The sequence below is a fragment of the Neophocaena asiaeorientalis genome, unplaced genomic scaffold (genome assembly GCF_003031525.2).
Source record: "Neophocaena asiaeorientalis asiaeorientalis breed wild unplaced genomic scaffold, Neophocaena_asiaeorientalis_V1.1 scaffold591, whole genome shotgun sequence".
Lineage (NCBI taxonomy): Eukaryota > Metazoa > Chordata > Mammalia > Artiodactyla > Phocoenidae > Neophocaena > Neophocaena asiaeorientalis.
In genome coordinates, this window is record NW_020173494.1 from 1888662 (window position 1) to 1914753 (window position 26092).

General features: G+C 37.8%; 1 protein-coding gene across 3 annotated transcripts in view; it reads right to left on the minus strand.

Annotated features, from left to right (window-relative positions):
• GLCE (glucuronic acid epimerase) overlaps positions 1–26092 on the minus strand; it is a 117898-nt gene that overhangs the window by 12984 nt on the left and 78822 nt on the right. For all 3 annotated transcript variants that reach the window (XM_024747534.1, XM_024747535.1, XM_024747533.1), the window contains one exon: positions 2951–3546. In XM_024747534.1, the coding sequence (XP_024603302.1) occupies positions 2951–3533 (583 nt within the window). In that variant the 5' untranslated portion in view covers positions 3534–3546. The remainder of the gene's footprint in view (positions 1–2950; positions 3547–26092) is intronic.

Sequence of the window (26092 nt, forward strand, 5' to 3'; positions counted from 1 at the left end):
TATGACTAGACAACTTAAAATATAAACACAGTTTGCAATTCTTTTTCATATCCTTCACATCAAAATGTAATTCTTGAGAACAAAGAGTGCTTTTTTTAAAGAATGAATTAAAGTTGTATATTTAACCATAGATTCTTGATAAATTCATTAATGGATTACCTCTTGCAAAGTTCTAAGCAAAATTTTTAAATGTTTGGCATTAGTGTTTATTTTAGTAATTTTCTACATGGGAAATACAATAAGACCACACTGTACAGAATACTGTATTATTGCATCATGGTGTGTGTGTTGAGAGATAAACTCCTATTTGTAGTCTTAAAATAAACAAGCAACAGATGGGCATGGCAGAAACTGGGAACCTACAAAACTATATGTGTTTTGATGTAGTTTCAAAACAGTTTAAGGAATTAGAGACCATACAGGCTAAAAAACCTGGCTACAGATAAGCTTTTTAACTTCAATATTCTTTCTCCAAGGGTAGATTTTTTTTTTTCAAAATTCAAACAGAATTATTTTCACTTAATAAAAGCAAGGTTTATACTATCTCATTTGATGGGTAATAACTACAATAATGTGCAATTGGCCTAAGAAGTGATAGACTGATCAATGGAACAGAATAGTAGGCCAGAAACATACTCTAGTAAAGATTTAGAAACATACTCTAGTTTCGAAATATTTTAGTATAATGATAAAGATTGATCAGCAGGGAAAAGAGGAGATTATTCAATAAACGTTAAGGGAAAAAAAATCTAAAATTAGGCCCTGACCTTGTACCATTTGTCAAAATATAAATCCGTTTAGCTTGAATAAAAAGTTAAATGTAAAAAACCCCCCCATAAAACTATTACAGAAAATACAGATGAACAGCTGATTGTGGCATGGCAAATGATTTTCTAAGCATAAAAGGAAGAATTAAAAAAAAGAACCCTAAGTTTAGTAAATAGAACTAAACATTTCTAAAACTAACAAATCATAAATAAAATGAAAAGACAGCCAAGTGAAAGAAAATATCTTTAACAAATGCAACAAGGTGCTACCACCCTTGCTATATATATAAAAGGTCTCACAAATATATTTTTCTAAAAAACAACATTAATCACATTGAAAAAGGGGGAAAGAACATCAAGCCCATTCTATAATGGTTAAAAGCATATGAAAAAGATATCTGACCTCACTAATTGCTACAGAAAGCAAATTATGAGATCCCTTTGTAAACAACAGATTAAAAAATGAACTTTCATGATGGCAGGAATTGGGTGACAGGAGCACCCTTATACTCTGCTATTGGAAGCATGAATAGGGTCAACCGTCTTGGAAAGTAGTTTGGTAAAATAGATTAACTGATACTATTTGACATGGTAATTTATTTCCTAGGGAACTACTCTGAGAATACAATTAAAACAGCAAATGATTAACTATGAATATCTATACCATTATGTATAATGGCAAAAAAGTGGAAATGACCTAAATGTCCAACTAAAGAGAAAGGTTCCATACATTATGGCATGTCCTTATTACGAATATTAGTGATTAAAATATTCAATAACAAGAGGAAATAATCATAACATGTTGAACTAAAAAAGAATACAAAATTGACTATACAGCATGATTCTAATTTGTTTAAAAATGTATATCTACAAAAACAACAAAAAGATTGGAAAAGACATCAAAACATTAACAGTGGTTATGGTTGCTTTTTACTTTTTCTTTAGCATCTAAGCACCTATTAAGCTTATACACTTTTAAAAATTACTGGATAAAAGAAAAAGGTTTGGCGATGGATATCTTTCAAGCCTCTAAAAAACTACTACCCTCCTGAACACTGCACAATAAATATCATTATAACTATGTTAAAACATATACCTAGGTATAAAGACCTTCTGAGAATATATAAAAATGGTAATAATTATCTTGAATGGTAAGAATATAAGTGAATTTACCCCCTTCCTTCTTCTAAACATTCAGTAAAGATATTACAAAAATTAAAATATTAAGATATTAAAATCACTTTCTATTTTTTATTATTTTTTTATTTTTTGTGGGACTCTCACTGTTGTGGCCTCTCCCTTTGTGGAGCACAGGCACCGGATGCGCAGGCTCAGCGGCCATGGCTCACGGGCCCAGCTGCTCCGCGGCATGTGGGACCTTCCTGGACCGGGGCACGAACCCGTGTCCCCTGCATCGGCAGGGGGACTCTCAACCACTGCGCCACCAGGGAAGCCCTAAAATCACTTTCTATAACAAAATGAGAAAAACGAAATAAAACCCAAACTAAGCAATCTTAAAACACACTAAGTTCTTTCCTCTGATTAAATGATACACTTTAAAGTCAAATTCAATATGGCTTTCTGATCAATCCTAGGTTTGAAATACAAATTCCGAAATGTATTAATTATACCCATAAGGAACCCCCAGGTTTTAAAGCCAGTGAAAGACATTATGTAATAGACTATAGGAGTTCATGAAGTTCAAGGAAAATATCATGTATTATCTTGTTCTGAGAACTGTAAACCTCCATCTAGGGATGATACCTGGCTAATCTGGTAGTAAGACTTGGTACATTGATGGGTCCGCTGGATGGCCTGTCTCCCTTTCCCATCTCCTCTCACAGGATATGATAATAACCCATTACGATAGGTTATTAGGATAATAACTGTATATTTTAATGCAAAATTTCTGGAGATGCTGTGCCTTGACTTTACCGATGATAATTTTAGTTTCTGGGGTAGGTTAATGGCATAATCCTATTTAATCAGGTATGATCTTATTGTAGCCCTTAAATCACACCATCTAGAAAGTTCAGGTTTAACCTGTTCCTCCCTGCTAAGTCAGAGTGATGAAAGGTCTCTTGATAGTAAGCTATGTAAGTACTTGCTATATAATTAACACAGTCTCTTATTCCTCAACACAATCAGGACAGAAAAATGCAGTGGAGTAGATGGATACCAACCTTCAACCCCACTTATGCACTTGACTCTGTCTCGGACTTCCACATTGTAGCCTTCAAAGGACATAAATACACCATCAGGGTGATAAGGGGCTCTCTGTGCATAGACTTTGGAATAGCTATGAGAGAATTCAAACCGATCATAGCCATCGTACTGAACCACCTTTCCGTAAACGTCAAAATATTTCTCTACCCAGGTAAATGGAAGAAAGACTTCATTCCCCTCTCGTCTCCCTTTAATTGTGTGTTCATCATTTATGAGACAGTCAATTTCTTCATATTTGAGCCCTAACACCTTGCTTCCCCCATTGCTATTGAAGCCTCCAACAACAGGGGGCGCTTTCTGCTGTTCCTGAGGGAATGCCTCCTCAGAGTGCTTGGCCATGTGGTTCACATAGTTGTTGCTCTCAGATGCTGCTGCTCTTCTTTCTAACGCATCCACTCTGAAGCCACTACTCGAGTGCCGTGGAAACTGGATCGCTTTGTCGCTGGAACACTTATTCCACAAAAGTACTGTGACCAAAGTGAAGAGTGCGCAGATGACAATCAAAGTCTTATAGTTGACCCGAGCTGCCAAGCAACGCATATTCAGACCATACCTATGGAGGCAAGAAGAAAAATTCACACAAAGATGTACTTACTGACATTTCATAGGATAAGATTTACTTTTAAGATACTGAACCACCAAATTAGGGCAATTTTATTAACTGCATGTAATCTGATCAGATTTAAAATTACTAACTCAAACTTTTCAGCAGAGACAAAGAAAAGGCAAGAGTTGCTTCTCCCCTCTTAAAATGCTCAGTTAGCATGATCCTCTAAAGCAAAGATTCCCAATCTTTCTCTGTTTGTGGCTCCCTTGGATTCTTAATCATTCTTTCATGAAGCCCCTAGGTCAAAAAAAAAAACCTGTTGGGCTTCCCTAGTGGCACAGTGGTTGAGAGTCCGCCTGCCGATGCGGGGGACTCTGCCCCGGTCCAGGAAGATACCACATGCCGCGGAGTGGCTGGGCCCGTGGGCCATGGCCGCTGAGCCTGCGCGTCCGGAGCCTGTGCTCTGCAACGGGTGAGGCCGCAACAGTGACAGGCCTAGGTACCGCAAACAAACAAACAAACAAACAAAAAAGACCCTATTACTTCCATTTGTGAAGTAGTTGGGCTCAAACAACTTAATACATATTTTTGTCCTAACGACTGAGTAGCTGTTTGAAAAAAATATAACAGGTCATGTCAAGGTAAACACTGACATCCATGTTGCCAAATCCAACAATGAATTTTTAGTGCTCACCCTATGTTGCTTCTCAGCAGCATGAAATAGTAAACGACTCTTTCCTTCCTGAAACACTTTCTTCCCAGGACTCCCGGGGCACCATGCGTTCTTGGTTCTCCTTGTACTCCAGCTGGATGCTCCTCCTAGTCATCTCTGATCATTCCTTCTCATCTCTCTGAACCTGAATGTTGAAATGCCTTAGGGCCCCAGTCCTCAGACCTCTTCTTTATCTCTATTCACTCCCAGGTGATCTCACCCAATCTCATGGCTTTAAATACAATTTATATGTTGACTTTTCCCAAAATTCTATCTCCAGGCCAGACCTTTCTTCAGAACTGCAGGCACCTATACCTATGTGCCAATCCAAGTATCAATAACTGACATCTTTATTTGAAGGTGAAATGGACTTCTAAAACATAACATTCAAAATTTAATCCCTAATCTTTCCCTTCAATCTGCTCCTCCTTTACTGCTCAGACCAGAAATACTGACTCCTTTCTTGTTCACCCCATATCCAACCAGTCAGGAAATCCTGCTGTCCCTACCTTCAAATTATACCCAGAATCTAATCACTTTTCACCAACTACACAAGTTACCAACACATCAGAGCCACTGCCATATTTCGCTTGGAATACTACAGTGATGTCTAACTTGCTCTCCCTGCTTTTACCCTTGCTCTACTATTCTACCCCAAAGTCTGCTCTCAACATAGCAGTCAGAATGATGCTTTTAAATATAAGCCAGATCCTGTCTTTCCAGTCATGATGGGAGAAGAATTTGATGCTGTTGCCCCTACTGGCCATGTGGTATATCAACCAGTTGTGATTGTACTGTAGGTAGTCCTGGAATGCCTGTTGCTGGGGTCACTGGGAAACATGGAAAATTATGGGTTAGTTACATGTGCAACATATGGAATATCTCTGCCCACTGAGAGTAAAGAGAGTAGGCTTACTGCTGTTTGCTACAGTAGCTCTGTAATTTATTTTATGGTGTAAATCCAAAACTACTTATTTTATGGTTGTAATCCTTCTTCCCCCTTTTCCTCTCAATAAACCCTTCTGGCAGCAATGAGATTAAAAAAAATCAAACCGCAAAATGAAAACGTTTAATGAAAAATTACACAATGATTTTCTGTTTTTTAAGAAAGCTGATGGTGTTTTTTCAATTAAAAGCTCATTTCTTTTAATTCCAAGAGGAGGTAAACCCAAAGTCCTTGCATGTCTGAAAGCAACTTTATTCTGCTCTCACCTTTGATTAATAGTTTGGCAGGATATAGAATCCTTGGGCTGCGTATTATTTTCTTTCTAAATGCTGTAGGCAATGTTTTACTTTCTTAAAGCATTACGGGCTACTGATGAGAGGTTTGACTTCAGTCTGATACTTGCCATTTTGTACATGACTTCCCTCTGAGTCTTGTGTTTACCCTAGGAATTCTGCAGTTTTGTGAGAATGTGTTAACAGTATATTTGATTCACTATTTCAGCACTTGGTGTGCCCTTTCAACCCGAAACCTTGTGTTCTCTTATTCTTGTTTAATGGATGTAGTATCTTCTTGCAGCTCTGAGTATGTTACGGTTCTGTTTTTGTAAAGTTCTCTCTGATTATCTCTGTTTTCTTTGGTGGTCATTTTTCTGGTTATTTTAGTCTCTTTCATGGTGTTAGCTTTCCTCATACGCCTGTGATCTCTGTTTACTCACTCATCTTTAGGCTTGAATGACTCATTAGCTAACACAGATTTCCTCTGTTATTGTGAAGATGGTCTGCTTTTGGGCTAGATTGTTCTCCTGAGAGGGGCTCTGTGTGGGTTGGGTACAGGCGGAGTGACAGTGTTCCTTTAGGGTGTGTGGGTGGGTAGCCAGCAGGCCCTCTAAATACCAGAATGAAGATGACTTTTTCTTTTGTCCTGGGGACATAACTCGTACTCTAGAAGCCTTAGCTTTTCCCAATTTCTCTAAAGAAAATCTGCTGGTGTTTTGGCTGGGGTTCATGCCAGCTATCTATAGTTCAAGTGCAGGGGTGAGAGAGATAAGGGGAAGGAAGGAGAGGGTACAGCTGTGCCTTCTAGTACTGGAACAGAGATCCAGAAATCTGTTTAATTATCACCCTATGGTAATCTTCCTATTTACTGTTATTGGCTTCTTCATTTCTTATTTCTATATATTTTATTTCAGTGGGGCATCAGGAGGGAAGGGAGGCAAAGATATGGGTCTGGTACAACTTGGAAATCATACACAGATTGTAAGAGCTGGAATCCAATAATATATTTCATCATCTGCATTATTACTAGGAGAAAATGTGTTGAACGCTAAAAAAAGAAGTGTGGTACAAGCAAACCTTCAGAAGTCACATATTTATAAATTGAGGATTTCCTTATATAGTAGCATGGGCAAACGGCTAATACTAAGTGATGTTCTTTGTTTTAATTTTATTTATTTATTTTTATTTTTGACTGCGTTGGGTCTTTGCTGCTGCGTGCAGGCTTTTCTCTAGTTGTGGTGAGCAGAGGCTACTCTTCATTGTGGTGCGCGGGCTTCTCATTGGGTGGCTCCTCTTGTTGCAGAGCATGGGCTCTAGGCACGCAGGCTTCAGTAGTTGTGGGGCTTGGGCTCAGTAGTTGTGGCACACGGGCTTAGTTGCTCCGTGGCATGTGGGATCTTCCCGGACCAGGACTCGAACCCGTGTCCCCTGCATTGGCAGGCGGATTCTTAACCACTGCACCACCAAGGAAGCCCCTAAGTGATGTTTAAACAAACAAACAAAAAAAGCCCTCCATTAAAAACATTTATGTGCCAACATTTGAATCATCCGTCAGCTATACTAACATTTAGACCAGTTAAAACAGAAATATAAAGCTTTTGTCCCACCTTTGAGATGTGCCCTTCCTCCATGACCCAAAAGAGAGTAAACCTGCTTATGGAACTAGTAGGCTACCATTATGATGAGGCATGTGATGGGAAAATAAAGAAAAGTCAAAATTTAAAACTTTCAATAACCTTTATGTCCAGATTTTGTATCTGATACCATTCCTTACTAAAAGCAATCAGGATAAAAAAATTATAAAAGCAATCAGGGCTTCTTAGAGACATCAATCTGAAAGGTCCCTTTCCCGATTAAGTCAAAGCTGTGAGAATTATGACTGATGTTGACTGAAACAAACTAAATCAATAAAGATCCATGAGTCTATAATGATATTCAAAAAAGGAGATAGCCAGAAAAAATACTTAAATCATCTTCTGACGAAAACTGGTAACTAAATGAAAGAAGTTATTTATCTATCTTTGCAGGAGAACACACCAATAGCCCCAGATGACAAAGAATTCTATTTTACAGAAAAAGGGTGGCTAATAATGTAGAAGAAAAAAATTAAAATCAGAAAATTAGTGTTATGCAATTCCTCATGAAATGACTAATTTAGCCAAGTGTTATATTCAGGCATATGTTTGACAGGGATTTAGTGATTCATACTGTGCAAAGTAACACCAAATACAGTGTTTCCTAGTCACAAGGAGAAAAAGGTGAAACTCTACAATGAAGGGATCAGTCAGCACCCTAATTCAGTGGTCAAATTCAGTCTCATTAATGATGACTCATGCAGATGTTGTGTCTCTTGATGAGTTAAAATAAAAAGTACATAACCTATTGTATATCCCAGCCAAAAATGTTTAACTTGGATCTCTCTGACCCTACGATTCAATTTCTAGTTAACAGGAAATACAAGGGAAAGAGGAACAAGTTAAGTGCAGGTGCAACCAGTACATCAAGAAGGTGAGACATCCTGCAGGAGAGTTGGCCCCATCTCCTCAATAAATTAGTGGTATGAAACGAAAAAGGAGACTGGGTTAGACTTTTTGAAAAGAGACTTAAGAAATATAACAACCAGATGTGAGACTTGGTCCTAAGTTGGGAAATCTGACTATGAGCTTGGTAAGAAGGAAAGATGGAAGGACATATGGAGGTTGTTAACTGAAAAAAAGGAGGTTACAGAACAGCACATATAGTATGATTTTCTAATTTTCCATGAATATGTTTAACGTGTTTTTAAACCATAAAAAAAGAAAATTAAGAAGGTCAAAGTCACTTTTGTTAAAATATTTAAAGAAAGAATTATAAATTTTTAGTTAAAATTCTTAGTTTTCAAAATAGGCACTGACATTTTTTGGAGGGGAAGATAGAAAGAAAGAAAACTCTGAGTATTGACATGCAGTACTAACTACCAAACAGGCTTATCTAAAGGTAAGTACAATAATTTTATTATGTTTCTCATATTATAGAAAATTGACTATAGAAACTTTCAAATTTCGAAAAGTAAATTGCATTGACATTTTGCTAAGTATAAATGATAGTAACTTTAAAAGCTAAAACCAGGGTTTTCTGCTGAGTGGTGATAAGCTTACTACTCATTTTAAAGCTTTTGCTACATCCATGAACTAGATTAACCTTTCAAGTTAAAGTAAAAAAAAAAAAAAAAAGTAAATAAATAAATTCAAAAACCTTGAAAGCTCATGTGTTGCTGATCCTAAAGATTTATTTCATTAGAAACATAATCCAATAAAATTTAGTTTTAGTAACTTTAGAGATCTACAACAGGAAATAACATTCAGTAAACATCATAAAGAAACTGTGGAATAAGTTCTTTGCACAAACAGTTAAAAATTAAGTAAAGCAAAATATAACTTAGTTTTCCTTTGGGAGAGCAAACTGTTCTCTTCTAAAACTATGTGCAATTCAAAGAAATTTTCCTGATACCTTACTTTTCAAATTCATTTTCCTGAGTAATTCAGTAAACATTAAAACTGTGGATATCACCATGAGTTTTTAAAATATGAAGGTCATATTTCAGTTAAGAACAACCTTCAAATAAATTTGTAATAGATTTCAGTGAAAGAAATTGGCTTTTTCCTTCCTCTGAATAATGTAGACCAATGCCTGCTTGCCCATTATTTTCTCTTTTTTATTTATATATCTAACAATTTATATTCTTATAATCCTTTGGTAGCAAGTAAATAGAAGGAATAGTAGTTGCTCAATAGAAAATCAAACTGACTGGTTCAATCAGTATCTATTCGGCAGCTAACATGTGGCAGGTAAGGCACAATCCCTGTCCCTAAAGGCCAGATCGGTAGGAAACATGGGCATAAGAAACAATAACGCAATGATACACAAACTGTAAAAAAAAAAAAAAAAAAAAAAAAAAAATAAAAAAAAAAAAAAAAAGTTATGTAGAATGTGTTATGAAACACAGTAACGTTTTAAGTGAAAGCTTCCAGGTGGAATGAGTAGACTTACAGTCAAGCATGCTCTGAAATCAGGGTGTTTGCATTTGCCATTCCCTCTGCTTGGCAACCTGTTTCCCCAGATACCCACTTGGCTTGCTCCCTTACTTCTTCAGGTCACTGCTTAAGCGTCAGTTTATTAGAGAGGCCCTCTCTGACCACCCTATCCTAAATAGCAGTTCTCACCCCATCATTCTCTAGGTCCTTACTTGGCTTTATTTTTCTTCATAGCATTTATCACTACTTGGTATTATACATATTCAGATTATAAGCCCTCTCCAATCCACTAGAATGTAAGTTCCACAAGGGTTGAGATTTTGCTTCTCCTGGTCATTGCTGCATCCCCAATGCCTAGAAATGTGCCTGGTTCAAGTAGGCATTCAATAAATATTTACTGAATGAACACTGTTAAACATGCAATTTTAAAAAATAACAGACATTTGAGAGAGACAATTTTGTTTCCTTTCCCATATTTGGGTATTCTGAAATCATAATCCAAATAAAAATGAACATAACTGACATAACAGAATACGGATTGTGATGCTGTATATTGGCCAACTCTTTAAAATGGATTTATAATTTAAGAACTGCTGTTAGTAAAGTTCCATCTGTTTACTGCTTGATAGACCAAGATTTAAATTACACAGTCAAATGTTTAAGTATTCTGTGATAGCTCCAACTCAGAGGAGAACTGGCTATACTTTTGGTGGTCAGGACTCTTCCAGTAATGCAAGCAAGTAGTATTCCCTAGCAACTACTGAAAATAAAGGACAAAATGAAAAGGTAATTCTGCTAGTCCATTAAAAAAAAAACAAAGTTAAAATAATCTTTGATACAAGTGGCTCACAATGCTTCAAATAAGATTATATTCCTAGGCAAACAACTCAAAGAAATGAGCAGGGGGTTTATAGTATATTATATTATTCACATTTTAAGGATGAAGAGACCAAGGTATAATAGCCCACAAGAGATTCATTAAAACAGAGGACAAGGACAAAGCCAAGATAGCTGAGAATTTAAGATTAAAAATTATATTTCTATTTTACAGACAATGAAACTGAGGCTCTGTGATGTTAAGTAATTTACCCTACGTCATGTGATTATTTGATGGTTCACTAGAGATTTGAACTACAAACCCTGTGCTCTGATGTTCACAGGGTATCTTTGAGCTGATATATATTTTATTTCAGAAGCTGAATACCACCCTTTCCCAAGAGATACTCTAATTTATAGCAGGTTACCAGATTGTGAATTGAACTTAGACATTAACAGATCTTATTCTAGATAAAGCTGAATTTTGACCTTGAATCAACAGTTTACATAGGTAGAGTACAATTTTAGAAAGAGTTATCTAGTTACTTTAAAATCATATTAGCATTTCTAAATGAAGCTGCTGTTATTTTTGAATCTTCTTCAAATCTAACAGTATAATTACAAACCATGCTACTATTAGAAAAGAATAGAAAAGGAAGTCATAATTATGATATTTATGTATACATAGCCCAGTACCTGGTCTGCAGGTGGAGTAGAATAATTAAGCTCTTGAAAATAGGATTTCCATTGGCCCTACAAATCTAGCAACAGCTTACAAATTCATTACAACGCTTCATTCTGCCAATAATTATAATGATGTTCTGATGATGTTTTGCTTGTTGAAGCAAAACCTTTCTCCAGAGATAAAAATGGAGCTTAATAACAGTTTCATCAGTCCATGTTAATTTGAGGCTTTGAAAATAATGTACTGGTGTTCTAAAAACCCCACAGTGGCAGTATTTATAGGAGTAACTAACATTAGTATAAGGACTAATTACTAAACTAAAATTAGTAACTAACATTAGTTCAGGTATAAGAAAGTAGAAATCTTAAGATAAAAATTTTTTATTCCATGATTGCATTTTTATTAGCTGTGGGGGGGGGGGAAGAAAAGAGAAACAAAGAAAAACCCAGAATATAAATGCTTTACCTTTTTTTTTCTACTTAGCTTAATTTCTGATAAGAACATAGAATCTTTGATATAGATTATTTGTAATAACTCTCAGAATGAAAATTACCCAAGACATCAAAGCTCAAATTTATCTGCTCGGTTACTCAACACAAATCTGCTTAGAAGCAACTTAAACCAATACTTCTGCTTTCCATTCTCTTATAAACATTTCCATCATCATGAAAGGAAAAAACAAAACAAAAAACTTCAAACTATAGAGATAAAGGAGAACCATGTGTACAGCAGCAATTAACACATTATAAATCAACTATACTTCAATAAAAACATTTTTTAAAAGAAGAACTATCTAATGAAGAATATGTTAATTGTATAAATAAAAACTCAAATTAGAACTCAGGAGTTAGGGGAAGGTATACTTGTGGTTCTGTCTGTGCTCTAGTTGCAAGGAGACCTGAGACCATCTGGTGTCTTCTATTAGCCCAGAGTGTGGAAGTGCACATTTTTTTTTCCAAATTTTTTTCTTGGGTGGTAAAATGCAAGTAACATAAAATTTACTATCTTAGCCATTTTTAAGTGTACAGTTATGTGGTATTACATACATTCACAATGTTGTGGGGCCATCACTACCATTCATCACCATAACTCTTCCCACCTTGTAAAACTGAAACTCATACCCATTAAACAATAACATTTCCCTATTCCTCTCTCCCCACCAGCCCCTGGCAACCACACTTTCTGCATCTATGATTTTGACTCACCTAAGTATCTCATATAAGTGGAATCATATAGTATTTGTCTTTTGTGACTGACCTATTTCACTTAGCATAATGAACCCAAGTTTCATCCACGTTGTAGCATATGTCAAATTTCCTTCCTTTTTAAGGCCGAATAATGTTTCATTATAGGTATATACCACATTTTGCTTATTCATTCATCAGTTGATGGGCACTTTGGTTGCTGCTGTGAATATGCTACTATGAACATGGGTTCTTTTAGAGACCCTGTTTTCATTTCCTTTGGACATAAATCCCAAAATGGAATTGCTGGATCATATGGAAAGTCCATTTTTAAGTTTTTCAGGAATCTCCATACTGTTTTCCACAGAGATTGTAACATATTAACAACCTCACCAAAAGTGCCCAGGGTTCTAATTTCTCCACATCCTCGCCAACACTTGTGATTTTTTATTTTATTTTTTAAAATAAAACCATCCTAATGTGTGTGAGCATCTCATTGTAGTTTTGATTTGCATTTCCCTAATGATTGGTGATGTTGGGCATCTTTTCATGTGCTTATTGGCTATTTGTATATCTTCTTTGAAGAAATGTTTATTCAAGTCCCTTGCCCATCTTTGGCTTTTTTTTTTTTTAAGCCGGGCTGTGCTGGCATGCAGGATTCTAATTCCCCAACCAGGGATCAGACCCACACCCCCTGCAGTGGAAGCCAGCGCAGAGCCTTAGCCACCAGGGACCACCAGGAAGTCCCCCATTTTCAAAATTTTTTTTTTTATTGTTGAGTTTTAGGAGTTCTCTATATATTCTGGATTTTAATCCCTTATCAGATATATGATTTGCAAATATTTTCTCCTATTCACCTCAGTCTACTGTCTTGTAAACTCATTTTCCATGTCTTAATCCAAAGACTCCACAATTTTTTAAATTTCCAAGCATAAAAACCAATTTCTAAAATTTCCTTGTTATTGAAGTAACCTGTTATATCAAGGGTATGCTTTTGCCTCGTATTGAGTGCTACCTTCCTCTCTTTTAGTGGCTGCAATGTATTAACTCTGATTCCATCCCTGGGTACTTCCTATAAACCAGTAGCTGATTCCACAGCTTGACAAAAGTAGGGTTTGATTTTTCAGCAAGAGTACTTTATGGTAGAGGTGTGAACTTTCATCAGGAAATATATGTCTGGTAGTCTCTTTTTTTTTTTTTTCTGTTAGGATTAATCTGTATGTTCAGGTGTTGTCAGCCTGATCTAGTCATTATAAAGTTCTGCATTAGCAATCCATCAAATGGTTTTAGAAACCACGGATAGTTCTTTCATAAGGGGGGCTGCAAGATGGTGATATTATAATTCTATCAGCCTTTCTTAATGTAGTAGCTGAAATATTTCTGTTAAAGAAAATCTTGCCCATAGCAGCTATTTGGTTATCCCTATACAGTTTGTACAGGAAAGCCAGAATTAATGCTTGAATCTTTCCTTTACCAATTTTTGAAATAATGAATTGACTCTCTAATAAACTCCAAAAATAAACAATGACTTTTTAAAAGTAACATCTGAATTCATTAATCTTAAACATACTTGATGTGTTTCAATCCACCACAGTTACTACTTTTTCTTTTTTTTTTTAACATCTTCATTGGAGTACAATTGCTTTACAATGGTGTGTTAGTTTCTGCTTTATAACAAAGTGAATCAGTTATACATATACATATGTTCCCATATCTCTTCCCTCTTGCGTCTCCCTCCCTCCCACCCTCCCTATCCCACCCCTCTAGGTGGTCACAAACCACTGAGCTGATCTCCCTGTGCTATGTGGCTGCTTCCACTAGCTATCTATTTTACATTGTCACAGCTTCCCCTTCCCCTTCCCCATATCCTCAAGTCCATTCTCTAGTAGGTCTGTGTCTTTATTCCCATCTTACCCCTAGGTTCTTCATGACTTTTTTTTTTTTTCTTAGATTCCATATATATGTGTTAGCATACGGTATTTGTTTTTCTATTTCTGACTTACTTCACTCTGTATGACAGACTCTAGGTCCATCCACCTCACTACAACTATCTCAATTTCGTTTCTTTTTATGGCTGAGTAATATTCCATTGTATATATGTGCCACATCTTCTTTATCCATTCATCCGATGATGGACACTTAGGTTGCTTCCATGTCCTGGCTATTGTAAATAGAGTTGCAATGAACATTTTGGTACAAGCAGCTCATGCAGCTCAATAACAAAAAAACAAACAACCCAATCCAAAAATGGGCAGAAGACCTAAATAGACATTTCTCCAAAGAAGATATACAGATTGCCAACAAACACATGAAAGAATGCTCAACATCATTAATCATTAGAGAAACGCAAATCAAAACTACAATGAGATATCATCTCACACCAGTCAGAATGGCCATCATCAAAAAATCTAGAAGCAATAAATGCTGGAGAGGGTGTGGAGAAAAGGGAATACTCTGGCACTGTTGGTGGGAATGTAAATTGATACAGCCACTATGGAGAACAGTATCGAGGTTCCTTAAAAAACTAAAAATAGAACTACCATACGACCCAGCAATCCCACTACTGGGCATATACCCTGAGTTACTACTTCCTGATGCTCAAATTATCCCACCTTTAGCCAGTGCAAATCTCTTCAAGTTGATTCCTAAGTCCTTTTGACACAACCCAAGTAGTTTCTGAGAGCTTTCTTCTAAGAAAAGGTATCCCAGGTTCATCACGTACACTTTCTACCAAAGACCTGAAACAGCCATTCTTCAAAGAGCTCTAGTTGCTTTCAGTGGGAATATCTAGGTTATTTCTAATAGAAATTTCTTGACAATTCTATATTTCAGGTATATGAACATGCCTCTTTTATGTTTAAGTGCTGGGGTACTATTTTTAGATATTTTAGTGGTGACTAGAGGTGGGTTGAGAAGGAGTCAGATGCCTGTATCCAGACTGCTATCTGAATCAGTTTGGATTAGGTTCTGCTGCTAGTAACAGACACCAGAAACAAACCCCTTATACGTTCCACCCATTGATATTTTTCACTTATGCAAAAGAAACCCAGAATTAGGCAGTCTAGAGCTATTATACAGCTACATGGTCAAGGACCTGGGCACTGTCTATCTTTCTACATCACACTATGGCCCAGAAAGTTACTGAAGCTTCAGCCATCATGTCTGTGCTGTAGTCCAGAAAGAAGAGGAAAGACAGAGGGCAAACGGGCACATCTCTCAGTCGAATGTCTTATCCATAACCACTGTAGTAGGTACTCCATAAATATTGAATTGGAATGTGCGTTAGTCACGCAGGAGGTCTGTATCTAGTCAGTGTTTATAGCCATGTACATTTTCAAACTAACCTAGTCTTCCCATAGTCCAGAGTTTGTGCTGAAAATCATTACCAGCACTCCATGAGTAGGTCAACTCTGCTATCTTCATCTATCTCAAACCTTCAGGAGACATATTTAGGTTAGCAACAACAAGAAGTCACATTTGAGTGATAAAGGAAGTTATTCTTTTTTTGAGGGTGTAGGGGAAAGATTACAGGGAAAGGAAATATTTAGAATGTCTTACCATCTGCCAGGTGCTATACATACACTGAGTTACTGAAATCAAACCCTCAGAAGGAGCTCTTGTTATCACTGCCATACAGTTGAGGAAACAGTGCTGAAGAAAATTTAACTCTGCTGAAGAAAAATTGTTAGCAACCACATAATGGGATTTAAACCTAGATTTATTTGGCTTCCAAGTGTAGGTTCTTTATATCAGACCACAACAGCATATTATCTGGCTCCAAATCACTATCTGTTTTCTCACCAACCAGGTAAGAGCGGAACGAGTTGCCCTTGGTTTGTGCAGACATTTTAAACTACTAGCATTATGCAGCAGCTTCTGAAACTAAAATTTGTTTCTGAAAAGAGCTTCCAACTGTATTCAGCTTAATTCTCTCTAGCACTGAAAGCAATAATATAAAGAACTAGGCTAGGAATGTTTTTTAAAGAGCAGAGAGCAGCTTTGTATCCAGAAAAGCTGAACAGCTACAGTGTAGCTAAAATGTTCTTTGAAGTATTATACAGTACTTAACTAAAAAAGCTCTCTGCTTCTTCTAAGCAAGTGTCAAACTAAGCATATGCTATGTAAATATATCAGTTCAGAAAGGAATCCCAGGCTTCTTCAGCTGTGTAAGATTTCTCCTCTCATTAAGAAAGCCAAGAGAAAGAAAACCTAATGATGTGTTTACTCTTCGTGGCTCATGCATAGGAGGACTTTACAGCACAAATTGGTAGAACTATCCTAAGAGGTTCTACAGAATAGCTGCTGATAAAAGGTTTTTATCAAGATTGGTGCAATCCTGCAAAACAGGAATGACAGATGGGGAAAGGTTCATCAAGTTGCTTGCTTACAGTAATTTTAAACAATCATAGGGCATAAAGATAAGAGTCTTGGCCATGCAGAAGAAGCTGTATGTGGAAGAAATCAGTGCCCAAGCTGATTTGCAAATATGAGTAATTACCGGGCTGACTGTTGACACAGAAGTAGTAGAATGCAGTTTTGAGCTACTGCACAAAGCAATGCAGAAAGCATCACATTGGAAAAAATGATTGGAGAACGTGCTAACAGGAATCACGTGAGAACAATCTGTCAGGTTGTTAGACTATATGGTGAAATTCTATTTGCTAGTCAACTTGGTGTTTTTCTAATGTTTATGATAAAAAGAAAAATCTAATATACCAGCCTGCTGACATTGTATAATCTTTTGCAATTAAAAGAAAAAACATGGTAAGGTTAGCTCCCACATTTTAAATTCTCTTAATAAACAACAGAATAGCTGGGCAGGAGACAAGGAAAGGGGGACCTTTATAAAAAGGGAAGGAGAACATACAAACTACCATATATAAAATAAATAAACAACAAAGTCCTACTGTATATCACAGGGATATATATTCAATATCCTGTAATAAACCATAATGGAAAAGAATCTATACATATGTATAAGTGAATCACCTTGCTGTACACCAGAAACACAACATTGTAAATCAACTATACTTCAATTTAAAAAGTGGGGGGGCAGGGAAAGCAAGAGACTAGCAGTTTTGTGTCTTATTAATATAATCACATTTGATTCTCATTAACTACAAAGTGAGTATTATCTCCATTTTCCAGAAGGAAACTGTAAGGAGTCAAATGTTGACTCAACCACCATTGCCAGTTGCTTCACTTCTGTGAATCACAGCTTACTCACCAGTAAAATACGACTAGCACTATATACCTCATAGGTACCTCATATGGTGATCTTTAGGACTAAATGAGATAACGTATATACTTCAAAATGTGGAAATGTTAGCCCCATTTTTCTTGCAGAGATGTTACTAATTTGCTCAAAGTCACAAATTAGAAGTCTAATAAGAGATAAAACTGGAGATTGAAACCAGATTAAATGACTAGAACCCAATTTTTAAACTCTTAGTCCAGCGTTTGCCATTATACTACATTTTCATTGTACTCCACTTTGTATTATTTATCTATTACTACAGCATGCTAAATTAAACAACAAAAAAAGTATGTCGCAAATGTCACATACTACCCTCCAAATTTTCATTGAAAATAGTCAACAAGTTTCTTCATTCCCAATTGCTAATAGAGTGCTCATATTTTAGATTATTTAAGACTAAGGAATCCATGAACTAGTCACTCAACAGAACTGCATGTCCTCAAGATAATGCCATATTAACCCAGATATTCTAAAACTAAAAAGGTTATATACATGAATGTATAGCAGTTTATTCACAATAATCCCAAACTGGAAACAAACCAAATGTTCATCAACTGATGACTGGGCAAATAAACTGTGGTTCATCTATACAATGGAATACAACTCAGCAATAAACTGATACCTGATAACGGCAGCAACATGGATGAACCTTAAGAGCATTTGCTAAGAGTAAGAAGCCAGACACAAAAGGTTACTTATCCACTTATGATTCAATTTATATGACATTCTGGGAAAAAAAGTTACAGGGATAAAAGATCAGTAGTGGCAGAAAGGGAATGACTATAAAGGGGCATGAGGGACTTCTGGGGAGTAATGGAAATGTTCTAGATTTTGATTGTTATATATACATGAGTATATACATCTGTCAACTCATCTAACTGTACACTTTAAAAGGGGTGCATTTTAGGGACTTCCCTGGTGGTTCAGTGGGTAAGACTCTGCGCTCCCGATGCAGGGGGCCCGGGTTTGAGCCCTGGTCAGGGAACGAGATCCCACATGCATGCTGCAACTCAGAGTCCGCACACTGCATGCTGCAACTAAGAAGCATGCGGAGCAGCCACAGATAAATAAATAAATAAATATTTAAAAGGAGTGCATTTTATTGTATGTAAATTTACCTCAATAAATCTGACTTTTAAAACAACTTGTAAAATTAGTCAAGAATAAATGCATTGCCATTGGTTTTTTGAGCAATAAATGTTATGAAAATATAGAAGAAACTAATAAAATAGGTCAAATAAGCAAAAAGAGATAGTATATTTTGGAAAAATTCTGGAATTTTGAGCCTGATAGGCCTAAATTTGAATACTGGTAAGCTAGACAATGCTGGACTAGTTAGGTAAGCTTTCCAGATCTCAATTTTCTCATCTGTAAAGCTGAGATAATACCTTCTACTTCATAAAGTAGTTGTAAGATTAATTGAACAATTTGGTTCCTACCACATAGTAGGCAAACAAAGGAAAATGTCTATGGATGAAGTGGTGTTTCTCTTTTTAAGTCAATAAAGAGTAATCTTCATCTCTCTACCTGTATCAGTCCATTTAATCACCACATATTTGTTAAATATCTATTATATGGTATAGTAACATTTTCTCAAATAAGCAATCTCAAAAAAAGAGAAGTACATGTGTCCCCTGAAAAGAACACCTTCCTCTAAGCTTCTGTAATTTTTATCATCTCAGAAAAGTTGATAGGAACAGCAATCAAGAAACAGTACAGGGCTTCCCTGGTGGTGAGGTGGCTGTGAATCCACCTGCCAATGCAGGGGACATGGGTTCGAGCCCTGGTCCAGGAAGATCCCACATGCCGCAGAGCAACTAAGCCCGTGCACCACAACTACTGAGCCTTGCTCTAGAGCTTACGAGCCACAACTACTGAAGCCCGCGTGCCACAACTACTGAAGCCCTCGTGCCACAACTACTGAAGCCCACACACCTAGAGCCCGTGCTCTGCAACTAGAGAAGCCACCACAACGAGAAACCCATGCACTGCAATGAGGAGTGGCCCCTGTTCTCCAAAACTGGAGAAGGCCCACACGCGCAGCAACGAAGACCCAGTGCAGCTATAAATGGATGAATGAATGAATGAATGAAACAATACTATCTGCCTTTCCACAGAATGATATATGGGTAAGGAACATAAATTTTGTCAGCAATAAATGTGAATTAAATAAGATTTAAGCTAAGATTTCTCAGATATATAATTTTCTAAGCAAATAGCAAGGTTACCAAATTAGATTAACTTCAGCACTGTAGGAACTTTCATTTAACTCGTACTTAAGACCCTTCTGCACACTAAGCAAGAGGTATAGATACACTGTGGGTTTTAAAATTTGAGATGAATGTAAATTACAGAGAAATTCCACTTACCTAAATAAATAAGGTGACTGAAGTAGAAATAAAATGTATACAAAACAGAATTTTTTAATGTGTAGAAATACATTTCTATACATTTACTAAGGGTTGAAACTAAATTTTCAGTGACATTAAATAAACAGTCTCAGATCTTGGCACTAGAATTATTTACAAAGGTGAAACTTGAATTCCAAATATTTGGCAAAGATAAAATTATATCTTCTGTTTTTCTTCCCAAATCAAAATCTTTTCCTCCACATATGTAGGTGTATATCGTGTATACTTCATATATATATACATACATTGTTCTTGCAACAAGCCCCATCATATAGCCCATACACTGCTTCATGTTTTTAAAAAATTGCTCCTTTAAAACAGAATTTAAAGTATTATCCCACATCTCATAAGCTTTAGGTTTCAAAATGCAGCAAGTATTGATTAAGGAATAAGAAATTAAGATGACACACAAATCTTCCCGTCTCTATAAAGCCGAAAACAAAGCAGCTATGGCCTCCAAACAATCCAATAGGAATCTGGGTTATAAATCGAGCTTCTCTGTGATGCACATTTATAATAAGGATAGAGAGCATTCTTTTTTGTTAGTGCTAAAACTCCATCTCTGGGAAGCAGAATGGATTTAAAAAGAAGCTTAACATTATACACTAAATTTGAAGACATGGCACCAATGTTTTCCACCTCTTTACTATCGCCTGGAGAAAGGAAAGGGAAGGGTGTTCAAGCAAGTTATTGACGTCTATTTCTTGACTGAAAACTAAATTCTTCTAGCAGTTTCTTGGTGTAAATTTACAGTCTGAATGCAAAAATCAAACAAAGGGACTTTGTTTATAAGCTAAAAATAAACGTTAAGTCCATGAAACTTTTACTTCTCATTCTCCACTTTAGTCATAAGAAGTAACTACAGATGTCATAGGAATTTGGTGGTTTCAAGATTTTGGGGGGTCATATGGAATCTTTTACATGTTTTTCATATATTTTAGAAATTAAAACCCTTGGAGGTTATAGAGTACCCTAAAGTTAAATATGCCCAACTTGAACATAAGGAACTCCTTTTCTGTAAGGAACCCCTTAAGGTGACTCATCAAATTCTAAGCCAGTATAACTTCCTTCAGCCTTTCCAGGAAAATGAGAAATTACCCTAAAATACCTAAATATGGATATTCTACAATATTTAATAATGCCAAATAATTTCTTTTACATTATTAGGAAATTATTACTCATTTGTATATTCTCTGCCTCATTCCTTACTGTCTGCTCCACCTCCCCAAATAGTACATACTCTACTCAAACAGAAACGCTAACAATTAGTCTATGATTTTAGACTAACCTAAAGCTTTTAACTCTCTCGGGATGAATTTTATATGCCCTCGCTGTTGCATTTATATCAGAAAATAAACTCCTTAAGGAGAGAAACCATGTGTAAATGGATTTTTCCCCCCTCCTGAAGTGCCTAGGACAATACTGGGTTTTTGTTTTGTTTTGTTTTCTTTCCATATAATGGTCTAATTATTCTTGGAATACATTTGAATACATTTCTATGGATATAATTCCCACCCCAAATTCTACTTTGCTAGCCTAAACATGGAGTTATTTTTTCCCTGTAAGGAGAAGTAGCTAGTTTGGGAAGTGCAAAGGATCCCAAGCTCTGCAACAATTAAAAACATTTAGAGAGCAATGCTTCAATTTTTTTTTTTAAGTATTTGAAATCTTTAAGACAAATGGCAGAATAAGATACAAGTATGGCAATTTCTATTTTCACTACAAATAAACCTAGGAGGAAGGAAGGAAAATGGGCACATGAGTGTACATATATACACACACACATGCACACACAAAGAGGATTCATGTAGTTACACAAACCCCATTGTACCAAGTGACAAATCAAAATGTTTTCCTGGAAAAACATTTTGCAATATAACATAATATTATGTATTTCATTTAAGGTGCTGTTACCTAGAAGTATCACTGATTCTTTAGAATAGAATATTACAGCTGGATCAGCCCACAGCTGCTAATGACTATATTCAACCATATTCTACCAGACTGATACTATTGTCTTGACTCATCAACATACTAGCTACATACAGGAAGTTGTTCTCTAGCTTAAATAATTAGAAATACGTTATTTTCCTGCAAATAAAAGGGAACTATGATCACTCAGACAATATTCTGTTTTACTCCATCCAAAGGTGTATATGAAAAAATGAAACACATATATATCCTAAATGGGAAAAGCTCATAAGCATATATAAAGATATACATCATAAATCGGTGTTGAATCCTGTCAAATGCTTTTTCTGCATCTACTGAGATGGTCATATGATTTTTGTACTCTATTTTGTTAATGTGTCATTTAGGCCAGTGTTTCCTTATTGACATTCTGTCTGGCTGAGCTATCTATTGATGTAAGTGGGGTGTTATAGTCCCCTACTATTGCCTTACTGTCAATTTCTCCCTTTTGGTTTGTTAATAATTGCTTTATATATTTTGGTGCTCCTATGTTAGGTGTCTTCTTTATGGATTGTTCCCTTTATCATTATATTATGCCCATCTTTGTCTCCTGTTACCTTTTATGGCTTGAAGTCTACGGTGTCTGATATGAGTATGGCTACATTCACTTTCTTTTGCCTGCCATTTACTTACAGTATCACCTTCCATCCCTTCACTGTGAACCTGTGTTTGTATTTAGAACTGAGATGAGTCTCCTGGAGACAGCATCTAGTTGGACCTTGTTTTTGAATCCATTCAGCCAGTCTAGGTCTTTTGATTGGAACATTTAGTTCATTTACATTTAAAGCAATTGATAGATATATATGTACTTATTGTCATTTTGTAAATTGTTTTGGGGTTGTTTCTGTAGTTCTTTTTGTTCTTTTCTTCTTTTGTTCTCTTCCCTTGTTATATGATGACTCTCTTTAGTGTTACATTTGGATTCTTTTCTATTTTTTTTTTTTTTTTTTTTTTTTGTGTGTGTATCTATCAAAGATGTTTGGTGTTTGGTTACCATGAGGTTTATATATAGCTATCTATGTGATCATTTTAGCTGCTACTCTCTTAAATTCAAAGGTATTTAGACAACTCTGCATTTTTTACTCCCCTCCCTGCACAATTATTATTTTTGACATATTTTACATCTCTTTGTTTTGTGTATCCTTAACAACTTATTGCAGATATACATTTACTACTTTTGTCTTTTAACCTTCTTACTAGCTTTGTATGTGGTTGATTTACTATCTTCACCACGTATTTGCTTTTACTGATGAGCTTTAACCTTTCAACTTTCTAGTTGTGGCCTTTTCTTTTTTGCTTAGAGAAGCCCCTTTAACACTTCTTGTAAAGTTGGTTTGGTGGTGCTGAACTCTTTTAGCTTTTGCTTTGTCTGTAAAATTTCTGATCTCTCCATTAAATCTGAATGAAAGCCTTCTTGGGTAGAGTATTCTTGGCTGTAGGTTTTTCCCTTTCATCACTTTAAATATATTGTGCCACTCCTTCTGGTATGTAGAGTTTCTGCTGAAAAGTCAGCTCATAGCCTTATAGGAGTTCCCTTGTACAAGACTTGTTTTTTCCTTGCTGCTTTTAATATTCTCTCTTTAATTTTTACCATTTAAATTATAATGTGTCTTGGTGTGGTCCTCTTTAGGTTGATCCTGTTTGGATCAACTCTGTGCTTCCTAGGCATAGATGTCTGTTTCCTCTCTCAGGTTAGGGAAGTTTTCAGCTATTATGTCTTTATATTCTCTGCCCCTTTTTCTCGCTCTTTTTTTTTTTTTTTTTTTTTTTTGCGGTACGCGGGCCTTTCACTGCTGAGGCCTCTCCTGTTGCGGAGCACAGGCTCCGGACGCGCAGTCTCAGCAGCCATGGCTCACAGGCCCAGCCGCTCCGTGGCATGTGGGATCTTCCCAGACCGGGGCACGAACCCGTGTCCCCTGCATCAGCAGGTGGACTCTCAACTACTGCACCACCACGGAAGCCCTCTCTCTTCTTGTGGGACCCCTATAATGTAAATGTTAGTACATTTGATGTTATTTCAGAGGTCTCTTAAACCCTCCTCATTTCTTTTTATTCTTTTTCTGTTCAGCTTCAGTGATTTCCACTACTCCTTCCAGTTTGCTGACCTGTTCCTCTGCATCATTTAATCTACTGTTGATTCCTTCTAATGTACTTTTTATTTCAGTTATTGTGTTCTTCATCCTCCTCTTTATATCTTCTGTTTGTTAAAAACTTCTAACTCCTCACTCTGTTCGTACATTCTTCTCCTGAGTTTATTGGTCATCTTTATGATTATTTGAATTCTTCACGCTGCCTATCTCCACTTCACTTAGTTCTTCTTCTGGGGTTTTATCTTGTTCCTTCATTTGGAACATGTTCCTCTGTTGCCTCATTTTGCCTAATTTTCTGTTTTTATTTCTATGTATCTGGTAGGTTGGTTATGTTTCCCGATCTTGGAGAAGTGGTCTTTTTAGGAGTTGTCCTACGCACCCCAGCAGCACACTCCCCTCTGGTCACCAGGGCTATATGCTCTAGGCGTGCCCCCTTTGTGGGCTACATGGGTCCTTCTGTTGTAACGGGCTGACTACTGTGGGCAGTCTGGTATGCATGGCTGGCCCCTGGTCTGGTTGGCTGCCAGGTCCTGCCTCGAACAGAGGCTGCTGGTTGGCAGGGCTGGGTCACAAGGAGGCTGTTTTCCAGGGTGCCCGAGGGTCAGTGCTGGCTCACTGGTAGGCAGAGCCAGGTTCCTGGGAGGGTGGTTGCAGATTCCAGGGTGTCTCAAAGCTCATGCTGGCCTGCTGGTGAGTGAGGCTGGATCTTGGGCCGGTTGGTCCAAGGTATCTCAGAGTTGTTGTCTGACTACTGGGCTGGGGCCTGGGTGTCCCTGGGCTAGTGTCAGCTCATTGGTGAGTGGAGCAGGGCCCTAGGGTTCCCAACACTGGTGTCAGTTTGCTTGTGGGTGGAGCTGTATACTTGAGCTGCTGCTAAGGGGCCCAAGGTGTCCCAAAACTGGAGTTGGCCTGCTGGTGGGCAGGGCTTGGACCTAGGAGGTCTCTCAGAGTTGGTGCCGGCCTCCTGATGTGTTGGCAGGGTTCTGACAAGGCAGACTATAGGGCAGTGGTCCTGGGGCCAGTGTCAGCCTGCTGGTGGGCAGAGTTGGGGTCCAGGAGATCCCAGGGCTGATGCCTGCCCACCAGTGGGTGAACCTGGGTCTTGGGGATAGTGCTGGCCCACTGGCCAGCAGAGCTGGGTCCTAGGGTCTCTGGCTGCAGGGCCCAGGGGTCCCAAAGCTGGTGTTGGACTGCTGGTGAATAGGGCCAGTTCCTGACACAGCTGGCTATGGGGTCCAGGGTGTCCTGAAGCTTGTGTTGGCCTGCTAGTGAGGGGGGCTGGATCCTGGGGCAGCTGGCTCCTCGAGGGGGCCAAAGTATCTCAGAGCTGGTGTTGGCCTACTGGTAGATAGGCTGGGTCCTGCCACAGCAGGGTACAGTGGTCCTGGGGCTGGTATCTACCCACTGGTGGGCAGGGCCAGGGCCAAGGGGGTTCTGTGGCTATGCCTGCCCACTGGTGGGCAGAGCTGGGTCCTGGGATCTCTGGCTGCAGGGCTTTGGGGGTCCTGGGTCTACTGCCTGTGCACTGGTCTGTGGGGCCAGGTCCTGGGCCCTGTGGTATACAGGGCCATGTCAGGGGCAGCTCTGGGATCAGGGGATTTTAAGGCAGCCTGCCTGCTGGTGGGCGTGGCTGTGCTCAGCTAATTGCTTGGCTTGAGGTGTCCCAGTACTGGTACCTACAGGCTGGTAGCAGGGATGGGGCTAGGTCTTGAGCCTAATAAGCTAGAGAGAGGATTACAAAATGGTGCTCATTAGCACCAGTGTCCCTGTGGTAGAACAAGCTTCCAAAAATGGCAGCCACCAGTGTCTATGTCCTTAGGGTGAGCTCCAGCTGCCTCCTGCCTCTGTGGGAAACTCTCCAAGATCAGCATGTGGGTCTGACCCAGGCTCCTTTAAAATTACTTCTGCCTTGGGTCCCAGAGTGTGTGAGATTTTTGTGTACACTCTTTAAGTGGAGACTCTACTTCCCACAGCCCTCTGGTCTCCTGAGAGGCCCATGTTGGGATCCCCAGGCCTGGGGTCCTGTACCAGGAAGATGAGCCCTCAGACCATTTGGCTTTGAAGGCCAGTGGGCCTTGCTTTTCTTTTTTTTCTGCCATTTTCTGAGTACTTTTTATGATTCTATTTTCTCTACCACTGACTTATCAGCCATACCTCTTTTTTTCTTCCACTTACATTGTAAATACCACAGT